Below are 17,595 nucleotides of genomic sequence, written 5' to 3'. Positions count from 1 at the left end.
CAGGATACCATACATGTAGGCCTCCATGACCAACCATATCCCATCTTGTGTCCAGGCTATAGTGCCCAACAGGGTCTTAAAGCCTCCGTTCAACTGTTCAGTGTTTCCCAATAAACTTCTCCTTTTGCTCAAATATTGTAATCACTTAATCATTACATTCACACATAGAAAGTTTCATTTGATTTCAACAAATCCTTCTTAGTGCATCATTTTTTTTTTTTTATAAAAGGAGTGTACTAGTGTTTGTTTGTTTTTTAGCCCCCTTAAGGGACCTGAACATTAACTTCTGTACTGGAGTCTATGGTGGATTTTAACAACATCTTATTACACCCTGCCAGAAGTGGTGTCATTTGAATCCCAACATGTAAGGCCTGGGGGCCTTCACCAGGTTTTAAAGGGGTTGTCTCATTATAGACAATGAGAGCATATCGCTAGGGACCCGCACCTATATTGAGAACGGAGCACTGCACATGCGCAGCCGCCCTCCATAAATTTTCTATGGGGCCACAGCACATATAAGACAATAGGGGGCATAACCTAGTGATACGTCCCCCATTGTCAATGAGACAGCCCCTTTAAGCTGAATACATACCTGGTGGACTCTTAGAAAGTAGTGAGAGCTGCATAAAAAGCTAAAACATGGAAAAAGTAAGTACAGCCATAAACAGACACGAGATTGCACATGCTAGGAAACATTATGTGAGTTACGTTTATTTCCTTTATCAAGCACATGACAATTTCTACAGTCAATATTGAGTTAACCTTCAAGGAATGTCCCGAAGCGACAGGGGACTTCAGTTAATTTTTGCATTTAATTAAAAGGCTGTGGCTGAATCGGATGGACTGCCTGCACAAATGGAGGTGGATATTTTAAAATTTAGAGCACCTTTTCTCCAGGCATTAGGCTGCAAAGCCAGCTAGTTACTTAAAAAAAAAATTACATTAAAATTCAACACACAGATGGAAAGCTATGTCTCCCACCAAGAACACTGCCAAAAACAGTCCAGAAAAATGTCAGTAGATAAGCACTGCCCCTAATAATGCCCGACATGCAAAAAAATTCACCACCGCATAGTTGCCATTTCATTCCAGTGCCAGAAGCAATGGATAAAATGTTAAAGCAAAATAAAGTGAAAGAGCGAGACTTCTTATGGTCTTCATTCAGACGTCAAGCTCAAACTTCAGAGGAGGAAGCATGCAATACAAGATAAGTACAATAAGAATACAATGCAAAATAAGGGATCACATCTGTAACAGCTAAAGGGGTCGTTCCATCTCAGACATTGATGGCAAATCCTAGCGATGTCAGAAAGGAGAAGGTGCCAGGGGTGGGACCTGCACCTCTATTTAGAACGGCCCCCCCCCCTAAGTTAAGGAGAGCACACCACGCTAGCTCGGCCACCCTCTATTTACCTCTATCGAATTTCCGAAAATAGCCAAGTGGTGGCTTAGCTATTTCTGGCAGTCCCATAGCTGAGAACAAAGTTGGCTGCGCTCTCCATTTATCTCTATGGACTTCCAAAATTAGCCAAGTGTGCTTGCTTGGCCATATTTAGAACTCCCATACCAGCGAATGGAGAGCAGGCTGCACATGCATTGTGAAGACAGGAGTCTGGGATGGGCCAACCCCCTTTAAGTTTCAGGATCTCCTTCACCCCTTCTAGAAAATTCCTCACCAGTGAATCTGCAAGGGCTTTAGACCAGAAATCTGTCTTCCCTAGGCATAGAGCAAACAGACCTACCCACAATGCATAAAAATGGTACAGAATGGTTCAAGCCTATGACACAAGGGGCCAGCAAAAGGATTTTTTGTTGGCACCTGATTTTCAGAGACCTTTTGACCATGGTTACTTTGCCAATGGCCATTTTCTACTTCCTCTGGCACTGAGGGAAGATGCCAGACTGGTCAGGTTCACATGAATTTTAATGTCCATCAATGGCAGGTGTTCTTTCCACATCTAGGGCAGAGAACTAGTCTGACGACAATTTCATCAGCTCCCCAACTTCAGACATAACCAAAAACACCGATACCGAATAATACACTGACCACCAGTAACAAGTAAGACTCCATTGTACTGCAAATAAAAATAATGACCAGAAATTCATAAATAACATAGTAAAAAAAAAAAAAAAAAAGGAAAGGAAAAGTCTTTTAGAAGAGGCACATATGCAGGGAATGTGGTCTTCCAACAGTAGTTGCCATTTGTTCCTGTGAGGTCTTGAAAGGTTGTTCCGCAGAGGTTCAAAACATCATTCTACTACATACTGAACATACAATAGGGGGTCGTGTCGTCTGCAACTTCTTATGCCAAGGAAAGGACTGCAGAGAGAAGAATTAGAATAATAGGTGGTTAAATAATAATAATAATAATAATAATAATAATAATCTGAGGGTTATGCACAAGCAACCAGACGCATCTTGGCACAACCAGAAGATCAGCACCTCAGTCTGAAAACTAAGTTTTAGGGGACGGGGAAGACACTTGCTAAAACAAAGTAATATAGTAGAGCACTTGCCCATAGCAACCAGAGGGACCCTTTAACAGTATTTTCTTATATTTTCCTGTACAGGTTCAGTCAAGTAAATGTGGTGGGGTCCAGTGTCCTGCACCACCAGGTGGCTCATATTAGGGGTACACATAGAAAAGCAGCAAAGGGCCTCAATGCAGAGTAGACGAACGCAGTTTTGTGACTGATTTCACAGCAGGTTTTTAAGCCAAATCCAGAAGTGGATTTAAAAAGGAATCAGAAAAATAAAAGGAAGACTTCTTTTTCTCCCTCCTGCTGAAAAACAGGAAGGGTAATCTGCCTCAAAACCTTCTTGAAAAAAACTTGAGTGAATCTATCCTCAGAGTGCTGCCAGGATTGGTGCGGTCACAGAGGATGGACCCCGACTGACCATAAACTGACACGGCACCTATAATAATCAAAAGTGCACTTGATACACAAGTTTATCGTGCCCCAGATGTGACTACTGACTGCTAGATTAGCCTACCACAGGCGACAATATGCAAGTCCATGTAACCAGTCAGGTACTTTCCTCAAAAGATTAATTAATAAAAAAATAATCTGTTCAGTACGTATACTAGCAATTTATACAGAAACATACCAGTCATGGCTTCCTGGGCAAAATATTTCACATCCATATCTTCATCCTGGCCCAGCTTCTGGAGTACAGGCTTGACATCAGATTGTACTGTGCTGCAAGAAAACATTAGACCATTGTTTGCGTCAATAAATCTATTGAGGTACAGACTATATCAAGTTTCGATTTAAAGGGGTTTTCCAGGAGTTAAACATTGACAGCCTATCTTCTGGACGTCATCAATATCAGATCTGTGGAGTCAGACACCTCTGCCAATCAGCTTTTGGAAAAGGACAGCGCTTGGGCAAGCACTGCGGCCTCTTCTCTGGCTCGTCACGTTGCATGGCCTTTATGTATCTCAGTTCCATAAAATGACTGGGAAGTAATACCAAGAAGAGCGGCTAAACAGGTTACGGTGCTGTGCTCGATTTAGTATGAAGAGGCCTCGGCGATCAGAGCACCACGACCTCTTCAAAAATCTGACTGGTGGAATTGCTGGGAGTCGCCCATTGCTATGATATTGATGACCTTTCCCAAGGATTTTTACCTCCTCTAATATTGCCTTTAATAATAAAAAATAAAATAAAAAATCAGTCAGCATACATTTTTATTAGATGCACAGCCATAAAAAGTGTATTAATCAGCAAATACTCACAGCAAGCTAAAACGTCAGCAGCAGTCAGAGATCTACATAAAGGGGACAAAAGGCAGTGTAATCTGCAGGCAGCAAGTTATAGAGCAGGAGGAGCTGAGCAGATTGGTACATCATAAAACGTGTAATTTATACATTTAAATCTTTGCTTTTTAGGCCTTCTGTTGTACATGGGGGAGGGGCGACTAGGGATGGATAGCATTTTCTGTGTAGCTGCAGATAGTTGTCAGTCACTGTACACAGGGGTGGTCTTAAAGGGGTATTTCAGTTGGTTGAAGCTATCCCTTATCCACTGTGGATAAGTATTAGATCGGTGGCTGTCCTACCACTGGACCTCCTGCCTGCAAATCCCCCCCACAACCACGCTGTATCGAACGGAGCGGCCAGTCAGACATGCACTCGTCCACTCCAATTATCTCTAAGGGAATTCCGGAGATAGGCGAGCACGGTACTCTACTCTCCGGAACTCCCATAGAAATGAATGAAGCTGCCATGTACATGTGCGCCCGGCTGCTCCCTTCATTTCAAAGAGGCTGGAGGGGGTACGGGGCCCCCTATTCTTGTGAATGGTGGGTGCCCCAATTTAATAAAATAGTTATCCCCTATACTGTGGATAGGGGATAACTTCAACCAACCAGAATACCACTTTAAGTTAAGAAAAAGCAGATATAAAATGCATAAAAGATTAAGTTTCACTGACTCTTTTTCCACAAAACTATAGATCAATCTGCTCAGCTCCTCCTGCTCTATATCCTGCTGCCTGAAAATTGCACTGGATTTTTTGGCGATCGGTCCTCTTTAAGGGCTCATGCATACAAATGTATGCCAGCTGGGCCCGTGTTGCAGCCCGCAAATAGAGAGAGTCCGCAATATATACGGGCACCAGCCGTGTGCGCACCGTATAATGGATGTGGGTCCGTTCACAATATGGTGCTGAACAGAAGCACAGATCAGCATTTGCATTACTGCACCCGTGCCCTTAATTCGATGGAACCACCCTTAGAACCCCACTAATTACCCACGTTTAGTTTTGTGTTCAGAACACAGATGATAAAAGGCGCTGTGTGAAAAGAGCCCAACTCTGAAAATCAGACGTGGAGCCGGTCTGAACAACTTTTTGCTGGAGAGCCACTTGCAGCAACAAAGTACGTGACTCTCATACAAGCAACGAGGTAGATTTTCCTCAGATTACAGAAAATCTGAAAAGTCCAAAGGGATTTTGGATAACACGGGACCAATGCGAATAAAGATGAAGCTGGAAGGAGGATATTTGCAGGACTTAAGCAGAAACACATACTTGCTATCCAGGACTGGTCCTATCCTTTGTAATGATTTGGCTACGTTGAAACGAACGTTAGCCACTTGGTCGGCGGCCATCTTTAATACAATAGGAAGCATCAGTTTAGTGGTGATTTCCTTTCCACATGCTTCAGACAGAGCCTGTAGAGAAAAATAATTAAATGAAGTCAGTGTTGCCCACCTACACCTAGTGTACATTCATGAAGCATTAATCCAGTAACAAGATCACGTACATTAACACAGAACAGAGTCGTCATTCGATGCAGGTAGTTGGGATCATTTGCCATGGCCAGGACCTTCGGGACAATGGTGTTCTGAGCCCATTCTGCACCAAACTTTTCCACAAGCTTCATTAAATTGTTGGTGGCTGCTTCTCGGATTGCATAAACTGAAAAACCAAAAAAGAAAACCTGAATTTACTGTAGTTATTAAATATGTAGATGGCTCTGCAGTATAAATACATCAATAATTACAGACCCGGCCGTATCTTTACTGTTGTGGGTATTGCCTCTCTAGGTCTTTTGCATATGCAAGTATACTGGAAAATACTAATAAATGACGACATACAATCCAAATCAAGTATAAAAAAAATAATAATATCTGGAACCTCTTCATTTAACCAATACTGTTTTCTGATATTTTTGATTAAAGGAGTCTGTCAGCAGTTTTGAACCTTCAAAACTGCTGATAGGCAAAGCTGTTAGAAGGGAACCTGCCACCAGCGATCTCCCGATCAAACTGTTTGCATAAACACAGCTGTGGTTCACCTGAATAAAATGCAGTTTTTCTTTTGTTGATCCGAGGCATGATACATTTTCATAAAGGAGTTATTCCAGCCTAAATCAGATTTCCAGACATGGCTGAACTGCAGTGGTGATGATACTGATCCCCGCCGATGTCTTTGTGGCAACTTCGGCACTTCGGGCCCTCTTCTGCGCCGATATCAACATCCGTCGACGGACACATATAACCACTACAGCCAATCATAGGCTGCAGCGGTGACCTGCTTCCCTTGTATCACACAGAATAAGTCCAGAAGCGAGAACCAGGTGAGTATCACCACTGTGGGTCAGTCCTGTCTGGAGGTCTGATTTGATCTCAGATAATTAGCCCTTTGGTGAGATGAGGGCATCGCCATTGCTCTTGCTTTGCTATTGTATTCCCCTGTCAATCAAAGCAGCCAGGGAAGGGCTGGCCCCAATAAAGCCTCATGCAGACGTCCATGGAACACTGGTCCGTGAGATACCGAACTGGCATTGCAGGAGCGCACAGCGTCATAGCAACCATAGATACCGGATTGGTATTGCAGGAGTGCATGGCGTCATAGCAACCATAGATACCGGACTGGCATTGCAGGAGCGCACAGCGTCATAGCAACCATAGATACCGGACTGGCATTGCAGGAGCGCACGGCGTCACAGCAACCAGTACGGTATCTCACGGACCGTGTTCCACGGATGTCTGTATGAGGCTTGAGAGGTAGAGCTTGGGTGCAACAAGGGCAATGGTGATGCTCTTATTGCAGCAAACACCCAATTTGCATATTAATAAAAAGTACAACTCTGGAGCAGAGTCTCCGATCAACAAAAGGAGAGAACAACTTTTGTTTTTTAGGTAAACCAGAGCTGTCTATGCGAACAGTTGACAGATTCCCTCAAACATATTTTTGGTAATGGTTGTGCTAATTTAGTGACCAAGGAAAATAAATCATCATGATGCGACTCCAAGTGTCCCCAGGGTGGTCCCACCAATGTAATGTTCTGGGGCTCTATGCAGTGAACGCCCCAAATTCTCTCCCCTTCCCCCGATTGCTCCAGTGGCCTCCTGGATGGACACTAAAGCGGTCATTCAAGAGCGGAGGCCTTCCATATGCAGCGACTGCGGAGGGAACACTTGTGATCATGATGTTTGCCATGGCTATGCTTTAACTGCTCCCTAGACACAGCCTTTAAAGGGACACTGACAGGCAAATTCAGCATATTTAGTTATATATCTGATATTACAGGTCTTATACAGTCTATTAAAAGCATCTAAGTATCCCCCCTGTCCACCTTTTAAATACCGAAAAATAAAGTTTTATAACCTGCCTGTCTCCTCACCAATCTGCCCAAGGGGCGGCGTTTCATCTCAAAATGCGCCCAGCCAGCCGCTCCCAACTGCCGTTCTGAAGCCCCGCCCAGCTCATCAATATTCACTTCGCTGGGCGGTAGCTACAACTCTCCCCAGTCACGATCCTGCGCATGGGCAATAGAATCCTTCTGGCATTGTATCATCATCATCGCATGCGCATGAGGCAGAGGCTGCAGCGGCCTCGGGGACGCAGGCAGGGTGCGTACGCAGGCGCGATCTAACCACGGCGGGGCGCAGAAGATTAGACATGAACGATGCCAGGAGGATTCTATTGCCCATGCGCAGGATCGTGACTGGGGAGAGTTGTAGCTGCCGCCCAGCGAAGTGAATATTGATGAGCTGGGCGGGGCTTCAGAACGGCAGTTGGGAGCGGCTGGCTGGGCGCATTTTGAGATGAAACTCCGCCCCTTGGGCAGATTGGTGATCGGACAAGCAGGTTATAAAAGGTATTTAAAAGGTGGACAGGGGGGCTACTTAGATGCTTTTAATAGACTGTATAAGACCTGTAATGTCAGATATATAACTAAATATGCTGAATTTGCCTGTCAGTGTCCCTTTAAGTTTTAAAGTTATCCCCAAACCAAAGGCCAAGGTTCTTTTTCTTTCGTCCTAAGCATTCATTCTCTGTGGGAAGGACAGGGCGCATGCTCAATTATTATACTTGGCACCAGTATAGCCAAGACGTTACACACTATATAATCCCCTACACCAAGTCCCTTAGACTGACACCCTGTCATTTTCAGGCAACACCTGTAAACATTGAATAGATATACCGGCATTGAATGTGCTAGACAGACAGCTTTATGGGCCCTGGTTTATTTATAAAGTTTAATAATTCAGCAAGACATTAGAGAAGTTGAGGTCTCCAGTCATTAGAAGCAGATCTCAATGAGACATACAGCGCTATCACACAAAACTGCCAAAAATCAATGGGCTTTGTGAAATCTAAACTAACACAGTGATGTCAATTGCAGTCCCTGCTAAGCCCAATTATGATAAGAGAACTGCCGACTGACTAAACCAGCCACAGGAACCTAGACTGAGACGTAATTAATAACATGGGGCGTTTGAAGCACTTACCATGGTCAACCAGCCAAGCCATGCACAGTGAATTCAGCTTTTCATCAAAAAACTCTACACCCTATGAAGAAAAGAGCACAACACCCTTAAGCACAATTAGGTACATGAATGAGGACCTTCACAACAAAACGTGATTTTTCTGTAGCAAAATCCACGATATACTTGTTGCAGAACCCATGGCAAAAATCTGAAATGGACCTTTTGATTTTTGCCACGGACTCCCAATTTTCTATTCTGTAGATCCATTCAATGGGGTCGATCCACATGTGGTTACACGTCACAATTTCCGCCTCGGTAAGTAAAGTGAATAAAAATAAAACCACCACAAGACTGACTCCCACTGAAATGAATAAAGCACGGATCTCAACATGGAATATAGGCCGAAATCGGCTATCAAATCCTGCAGAGTGAACATTCTCCGATTATAAGGCTCTACAGACTTACAAGCTGACCAGCGAGCAGGGGCATATATTCAATGATGGCCAGCCTCACTCTCCACTTGGTATCTTCAGCCAGCTCCACAATGGCTGGTAGCAGGGACTGAGAAAGCTGGCGAATGCCAATCACCTCATTCACACAGTCCAGATTAGAGATAATATTCAGACGCACTTCAGGGCACTGGATTTAGGAAGGAGTGGGGAAAAAAAAGAATTTTTAGGAGGTGCAAAAAACCAACTCATCACATAAATTATAACTATATCATTATCGCACAAAAGCAGCAAAATTGAGATATTACCTCATCCTTCAGCTGCGCAAGGAAGAGAGGTAGAAGGTGCTCAATAGTATTTTCCTTGCCTAAAATAGTGGATAATCCCATGATTACAGAGGCCAGAGCGGATTTCACGTGTTGATTGGAGTCTGTTACCAGTTCCTAAAGAAAAAAAGGAGAAATAAGGCTTGTGTCGTCAACTTTCATATTTAAACTAACCAGTTTAGGGCTTGGATGTTATTTCACAATACTAGTTTTTCATCTGGTTAACCAAAGCCCATTTTACAAAGCTGCTGAGCGGACTTGATTTATGTCTTTATACAAACTAACATCTGCCCCATAAATCTACTTCTATATTACTGCAGGGAGGTGTAATCAATCCTAATGTTAGGCCTCGTTCACATCTCTTTCAAGCACATCTGACATTGCCGGCTTCTCTAGTTCACCGCCAGATCTCCATTGACTTAAAGTCAGCCCAGCGTTGATTCAGCAGCTTTCCAGCATAAATGCCAGGTCTCAGCCGGGCAAAAACCATTGGATGCAACCGTTTTCTGTCCCCGCAACAGCAGGCATTTGTCATCAACATGTCAGGTGGTGAACAACAAAAGAATTTAAGGGGTTACCCCATTTGGGACATTTATAGCTTATCGATAGGGTACCCCATAAATGTCTGATGGGTGTTGGTCCCAGAGCTGCACTAACCTCAAAAAAGGGACCCCAAAAGTAAACTGAGAGAAAGCCATGCTAGAGTGGCCACTTCTCCATTCACTTAAGGGACCTCTGAAAATAGCCAAGAACTGGCACTTAATGTAGGGGAGGGCACAGCGCATGCGTGGGGTGCTCTCCGTTCACTTTAGGGCATGGACATGATAATGGGCCCAAAGCGCGGGCTCACAAGTATCGGACATTTATGGCACACTATTGATATGCCATAAATGCCCCAGATGGGGCTACTCATTTAATGCAATATGAGAACATGGTCTACATGCCAGAACCTTTACCATGCCAACTGCACCCCAGTATTTTTTTTAACCTGTGGCTGGAAAGATACAGCTTTTCATGCAATTTTTTATATTCCCCATTGGTATTGAACACAGACCTGGCTTTGGCTAAACATAATAAAAAGATCCAGTAGGAAATGCCACGAAAAACTGCTGGTATGATTCTAGCCCAAAACTTCAGCTCCAAGACTGTTAGTGCATGCTGGGAATTGTAGTTTAGCAACAAGCTGGAGACAATTGCTGCAGATTATGCTATCAAATGTGCAATGGTTCCAGCACTCACTTAGGCTGGGTTCACACCTGAGCGTATCTAATAAGCGCTGTTTACAGGCGTTTTTATCGGACGTATTTTGGGCGTTTTTGTATTTGGAAACGCGCGTTCTTGCTATTGACCACAGAGGCGTACGCGCGTCAATACGCCCCAAAGAAGCTCCTGTACTTCTTGGGGCATAGGGCGTTTTACAGCGCGTTTGTAAGCACTGTAAATCGCTCAGGTGAGAACCATGCCTTACTAATGGGCGGTATGTCAAAACTAGATCTTGTAGAAGCAACACTGAAAACACACAGTACCATAATGCATTAGGGGCATGTCCACACGTGGTGTAAATGCTGTGGATTTTCGAGTGGCAAATCAAAAGTACTTTCAAAGTGGATGCGACAAAGAATCTCATTGACACGCAATAAAAATAAAAAAATCCATGGTGAAAATTGACATGATGTGCTGATTTTAAACCCATAGCCTGTCAATTTATGCTGCAGATATCCACACATGCTGCAGTGTATAGGGTGAAATCTGCAGCGGAACTTCTCCGGCCTGTGTTGCCAAACCCTAAGGCTGGGTTCATACCTGAGCGTTTTACAGCGCGTTCCTACACGCTGTAAAATGCTCAACAGGCAAGAACCAATGCTTCCCTATGGGAATGGTTCTCACCTGAGCGTTTTACAGTGCGTACGATCGCGCTGTAAAACGCCTGACGCCCCAAGAAGTACAGGAGCTTCTTTGGGGCGTTTTGTCACGCGTTCCTGTACATAGACTTCCAGGGACGCGCGACAATGGGCGTTCACTTGCACAGGAGCCGCATATGTGAGACGCCCGTAGAATCTCGCATACAGAGCGCTCCACCCAGTACGCTCAGGTGTGAACCCAGCGTAATGGTAGCAAAGCAGAATGATTATTTACTTCTTGATCTTACCTTTACATAGGGCAGAATGTGGTTCATGATGATGGCCTCTCTCCCATCAGCAGGCAGATTCTCACAAAACTCTATTAAGACAAACAAGAGGCTTATATTAATCTAAGTAAACGTCCTTTCTGAGTAAGATTCTGTTCACACAGGAGATCTTGGAAAAATTGACTCCGCTTTAAAGAAAACTATAGTTTATTATAGCAGCAATTCATGATACTTAAAGGGAACCTGTCACCAGGATTTTAGGTATAGAGCTGAGGACATGGGTTGCTAGATGGCCGCTAGCACATCCGAAATACCCAGTCCCCATAGCTCTGTGTGCTTTTATTGTGTAAATAAACCGATTTTATACATATGCAAATTACCCTGAGATGAGCCAGAGCTTGAAAATATGACTCTTCTCTGGTCACACAAGCAAGATATGACTCTTATGTTAATTTGCATATGTATCAAATAGTTTTTATTTTCACAATAAAAGCACACAGAGCTATGGGGACTGGGTATTGCGGATGTGCTAGCAACCCATGTCCTCCGCTCTATACACAAAATCCCGGTGACAGGTTCCCCTTAATACTAAAAACAAATTACTAAATATCACTAGATACACCAGATACAAAAAGTTCACTTCCAAGCTATAGAGTGTTCAGGAGGCACAGTGCACACCTTATCAGCCTTGTGGATCACTAGGTTCCTGCAGACCAGATGTTGGTTGCTCAGCTTGAGAGAACTACTATACCAAACCAAGATCTTACCCAGGTAAGGGATCACTAATGGCACTGAATGGTGGGGATATAAAAAAAAAAAAAAAAAAAAAAAAAAAAAATCCTAGAAAATAAATGTATAATTTACAGACAAATGGAAAACTGGTTATGTTGGGCACAGCAACAAATCACAGACCAGTCACCAGTTTTACGCTGCTGGGTTCCAACAGCTCCAGCACATGCCACCGAGTCCTGATATTCACCAACGTCTGATTCTCTCTGCCCCCTCTGCCATTGATCAAATCCAACCTGAGGCAAACAGTAAAACCCAGAGAAACATGCTCACCTTTTACTTTGTGCGCCCCAGCAGCCCGAACCTCCGCTTCACAATCTTTCAGCAGGTTCTGAAAAGCAGGCACAAGGTCGTTCTTTGTGATCTCTGGGCCGACAGCTTTCTGGAGCTGAAACACAATGTGGAGAACTATAATGGCAAGGCACCTTGGAATAACGGACACTTCACAAGCAAATCATTTCCATATGCAAAATTTATACACAGACTAGTCATGGAATATACAATGTAGCACAATCAAAGCACGTTTACTGTACTGCATCGCTCTGCCTGTGCATGGACGAGCTGCATGTCCTAAAGAGGTTCCTGTCCTCCACATAACAGGGAGCTTTATCTGTATTAGTTACCTGCTTATATTCCTTAAGTATTCATGTTTTCTTATCTTATGCTGACATTCTGGAGGCTCAGAACCAGTTATTAGTCATGGTCTCAAGTTACAATGGTTGTCTAAGAACAAACACTATAACCTGACACATGTACGCTATACAAATGATCGTACTACCTTCATTATCAGCTTTGAACTGTCAAGCAATGTATTAGCATTCATGTTGTCTGTGTGTAACCACTGCCCTTTTTATGTTCAGGGTGGACATCTTCTATTCAGAGACATGGGAACTAATGAAACAAAGGGAAAGAAAACAGCACGTGTCAGCAGTTTATTACCTCAGAAAACTTGTCTGCTACCATATAGCGGACACGCCAGGATTTGTCCTCAGTAGCTTGACGGAGTGTAGGCATCACCAGCGCTTCAAGATCTTCTTCGGGGAGCAGCTGGGCAATGCTAACACAGGCTTCTACAGCCAACAGGCGTACAGAGTCCTAGGAAGACCGAGAATAAGCTTAGTCTAAGGTTATACAGCCAGCCTGACAATAAATCAAGAATAAAGCTGGGCATGGACATGCAATAGCTGTCAAAAGAACATCCCAGCAACCCCTCTGTAGGCCAACGTGTATGCGTATTCAATGTGGAAAGTGGAGAAAGCTGCTGCCAGACACTTTAGATAACAAAAGGATCAGGTAGAAATATTCATTCCCCCCCCCCCCCCCCCCCCGATTCTTCTTTCCCTAGCCACCATCTGTCGGGGGGAGAGTTGGAATATCCCCATACACAGCGTTGTCACCGCCATTCTCAGCGAGTTTGGCAAACAATACACCAATGTGTATAAGGGCCTTAAGTGCAAAGGAACTACGGTGGGGTTGGGGTTATTCTATGCCCACGTTAATAATGTTTGTAACAATCCCTTTATAACCTACAGCTCACCTGCTCATCTGAAGCCAGGTTTGTAAACAGAGGAATAATGTCATTTTTCACATACTCCAGTTCAAGTACTTTAGCAAATTCCCCGAGCTTGGAAGCAGCAGCACGGCGTACCATGGGAGTGTCATCAGAGCACAAGTTGCGGAAATGCCTGAGAAAAACAAGATGCACAAGTATCAAGAAAAGCCGCTCACTGCATGAAGCGTACCAATGGCAGACAATGTAAAACAACCTTAGAGGACTTGACCCTACAGCCACAACGTAAAAATGAAATGCAAATCAGTACCTAAAGGGGATGTCTACCGGCTATTCCTCCACTCAGATCTTGCTTCTAGGATGATATTTGGCTCATCTCCATTAGGGCAGAGCAGTGATGTGTGACTACAGCTACAGGTTTACAAGGGGTCTGAGACACACGTCCTGTCTAATCATTTATCTGGATCACAGCACTGCCCTAATGGAGGAGTTAAACACAGCCAAGGAGCAGGATCTGAAGATGAACCGTGGGTCATCATTCCTTTTAGATACTGACTTTTTTTCAACTCCCAAATGAAGGGTTGGTATAACCTACCTCTCTCTTCCATCGGCCACTTACATAACCCAACACACTTCTAGTTTTGGTTCTAAGACGGCAGTAATCTTTGTCAGACGCTCGGCAGCTACTAACTAGAATTACATAGCACTGACGACATCTGCTCTCCTGCACTAGCTTGTGCCTGAACCCAGGAGGAAGCCAATGTAAGAGAGGGAAGTGCCCTCCAACGGGCAGCTGATGTCTCAGTTGCTTTGTTTGGAAAGTCCTGGACATTTGCTGGCCAATATATTTTAATTCATTCTTCTACGTAACCTTGCCCCTTTGGTGCTGTCACCAGGAGAGGTGAGGATACTTACTGCCTGATCTCTGCTTTGACAGTACTAGACACTCTAGGGTAGCACACGCTGAAAAGGCCACATGCAGATGTGCGTGACGTAAACCAGTCTCCACTGGCCAGGCGTTTCACCAGCGGCACGAAGTGAGCTTCAAGGTCGACAGGAGAATGTTCATGGGAGATCTTCCTCAAGGACTCCACGGCTTTGTCACGAACTACGGTCTCTTCGACGGTTGCCAAGCTTTCCAAGGGAGGCTGTCAAAGAAGAGACCACCAATTCAGATACTGATCTAAGAACTATAACAGCATCAAAACAGCAGTAAAGCCATCAAAAATAACCTCACAATAACCTACAACACATGGAACAAAAATAACCGAGAGCACCATTCTACATTGTATAGAGGGGGTGGATAAGGCAGGAAAATCTAATCTGACCAATTTTAGCTATTCCTATTTGTCTCCATTAATGCAGCTGTTAGCTGAATAGTCTTTTACCTGATCCCATATTCTTCCCCACTACTCCAGAAACATGTACGCGCTTCCTGCTTTGAGTGCAGATGAGCAGATAATTATAGGGCATGGAGTGTTTCTTTCCGACAATCGCCCGCTTGTCAGTGAAGAGCTGTATTTACATGCAGCAATCACTTACACAATATGGGGACGAGCGACGTCTACTTCCACTGCTCGTCCTCATACAGAGTGCCGGAGTCATAGAGCATGATCTTCAGCCCAGGATCGATGACTGAGGTGTACGCACCTCAGATGATTTCACCTGATGAACTAACATCAGGAAACATTTGATGGAGATGCAGCGGCGTGTAATACCAGAGTCAGTAATGTGTAGCTGTATTCCTGCAGCTTGACGCCCTGGTGAATAATAACATTCAATTCCTGTTCTGTGAACTGAATACTTAATTCCTTTTCCCAAGAGGAAATAAAGGGGTATTTTTGGGGACCATGAGACAGACTAGAGCATTATATAAATTTGGATATCTTTTTTGGGTCTCTAATTTGTAAAACTAGGGTCTCAAAAAAATGATCAATCTGTGGTTTTGGGAGGAATTACTAGTTGCTTTTTTAACAAACTGTAAAATGTGACCTAGTTGAAAGGTGGAGAGGGACTTTACTAATGGGTTTTCTCTTAGGCCCCTTTCACACGGGCGAGTATTCCGCGTGGGTGCAATGCGCGAGTTGAACGTATTGCACCCGCACTGAATCCTGAGCCATTCATTTCTATGGGGCTGTTCACATGAGTGGTGATTTTCACGCATCACTTATGCGTTGCGTGAAAATCGCAGCATGCTCTATTTTGTGTGCAGGCCCCATAGAAATGAATGGGGTTGCGTGAAAATCGCAAGCATCCGCAAGAAAGTGCGGATGCAGTGCGATTTTCACGCACGGTTGCTAGGAGACGATCGGGATGGAGACCCGATCATTATTATTTTGCCTTATAACATGGTTATAAGGGAAAATATGCATAGTAAAATAGCGCTGGAGGGGTTAAAAAATAAATAATTTAACTTACCATAGTCCACTTGATCGCAAAGCCGGCATCTCCTTCTGTCTTCGTCACTCCGGTCATCACATGATCCATCACCATGGTAAAAGATCATGTGATGACCGGAGTGACGTCACCACGGGTCCTGTTCCTGCACACAGCTAAGATGAAGACAGAAGGAGATGCCGGCTTTGCGATCAAGTGGACTAAGGTGAGTTAAATTATTATTTTTTTAACCCCTCCAGCACTATTTTACTATGCATTCTGTATTCAGGGAATATAATACAATCTACAGAACACAGATCCCGAGCCCGAACTTCTGTGAAGTTTGGGTACCAAACATGCGCGATTTCTCACGAAAGCGCAAAACACATTACAATGTTTAGCACTTGCGCGGAAAAATTGTGCGTGTTCCCGCAACGCACCTGCAAATTTTCCCGCAACGCCCATGTGAAAGAGGCCTTAAGCTCCTATATGAGGGGATGTCTTCTTCTGGTCAAAGGGACAGAAGGGGGATATTCAATGATTTTGCTGTGTCTGTCAGCATTGCCCAGAAGTTTGGTGATGAAGCACAAAGTAAATCTTTTATTTGCATAATTAGTAGGTGATGAGGTGCTACATTTTTTTGAAACTTAGATTCAATCCATATTTTTATCGCATAATGGGTTAATGCACTATTGGTTCATAGAACTAAAGAGCGGTCTAGGAATAAAGAGTGCAATGGGATATTTGACATATTATTTTCCATAGTTGGTCAATTCGTCCCGCCGGGGACCGGAGCCAATCCAGGCATCTAGAGCAGATAATTGCCTTATGGTAAATATATAGATCCGGGATTCCCAGGCCTCCCCTTTTAGGTTGTAGAATTAAATACATATGAGGTAGCCTGGGTCTGCTGCCCCCCCCCCCCCCCACAAGGACGAGAAGACACTTTGTAAACGTTTGAAGAACGCTCGTGGATTAGGGATCGGTAGAGCTGTAAATGATACAGCACCTAGGGGAGCAAAACTGTTTTAAAGAGTCTTTCGTCCGAACCAGGAAACGAAGGGTATTTCCCAGGATCCTAGCATGTCCTCCAGAGTCCTCTGCAGGCCCTGAAAGTTAGCTGCAAGTAAGGCCTCATGCACACGACCGTTGTGTGCATCCGTGGCCGTTGTGCCGTTTTCCGTTTTTTTTCGCGGACCCATTGACTTTCAATGGGTCCGTGGAAAAATCGGAAAGTGCACCGTTTTGCAGCCGAGGCTGTGATCCGTGTATCCTGTCCGTCAAAAAAATATGACCTGTCCTATTTTTTTGACGGACAACGGTTCACGGACCCATTCAAGTCAATGGGTCCGTGAAAGAACACGGATGCACACAAGATTGGCATCCGTGTCCGTGATCCGTGGCCGTAGGTTGCTTTCATACAGACGGATCCGAGATCCTGCATAAAATCTTTTTCTGATCTAAGTTTTCACTTCGTGAAAACTCATTTCCGACAGTATATTCTAACACAGAAGTGTTCCCATGGTGATGGGGATGCTTCTAGTTAGAATACACTGCAAACTTTGTACAAGACTGCCCCCTGCTGCCTGGCACCACCCGATCTCTTACAGGGGGATATGATAGCACAATTAACCCCTTCAGGTGCGGCACCTAAAGGGGTTAATTGTACTATCATATTCCCCTGTAAGAGATCAGGGCTGCCAGGCAGCAGGGGGCAGACCCCCCCCCCCCTCCCCAGTTTGAATATCGTTGGTGGCACAGTGTGCGCCCACCATCGCCCCCCCCCTTCCCT

The 17,595-nt window shown here is 44.3% G+C and overlaps 1 protein-coding gene across 1 annotated transcript in view; it reads right to left on the bottom strand.

Moving 5' to 3' along the window:
* Positions 1–689: 689 nt before the first annotated feature.
* The window catches only part of LOC122935834 (serine/threonine-protein phosphatase 2A 65 kDa regulatory subunit A beta isoform), a 39,825-nt gene continuing 22,919 nt past the window's right edge, over positions 690–17,595 (bottom strand). The window contains exons 4-15 of the mRNA XM_044291741.1: positions 14,343–14,575; positions 13,455–13,602; positions 12,857–13,012; positions 12,191–12,305; positions 11,150–11,220; positions 8,983–9,117; positions 8,691–8,864; positions 8,247–8,307; positions 5,270–5,424; positions 5,035–5,177; positions 3,110–3,201; positions 690–2,320 (exon numbers count right to left, since the gene is read on the bottom strand). Coding sequence (XP_044147676.1) covers positions 2,304–2,320; positions 3,110–3,201; positions 5,035–5,177; positions 5,270–5,424; positions 8,247–8,307; positions 8,691–8,864; positions 8,983–9,117; positions 11,150–11,220; positions 12,191–12,305; positions 12,857–13,012; positions 13,455–13,602; positions 14,343–14,575 — 1,500 coding nt within the window. The 3' untranslated portion in view covers positions 690–2,303. The remainder of the gene's footprint in view (positions 2,321–3,109; positions 3,202–5,034; positions 5,178–5,269; positions 5,425–8,246; positions 8,308–8,690; positions 8,865–8,982; positions 9,118–11,149; positions 11,221–12,190; positions 12,306–12,856; positions 13,013–13,454; positions 13,603–14,342; positions 14,576–17,595) is intronic.

This window comes from Bufo gargarizans, chromosome 4 (genome assembly GCF_014858855.1).
Source record: "Bufo gargarizans isolate SCDJY-AF-19 chromosome 4, ASM1485885v1, whole genome shotgun sequence".
Lineage (NCBI taxonomy): Eukaryota > Metazoa > Chordata > Amphibia > Anura > Bufonidae > Bufo > Bufo gargarizans.
The sequence above is the reverse complement of the archived record's forward strand: the minus strand, read 5'-3'. Positions and strand labels throughout refer to the sequence as shown.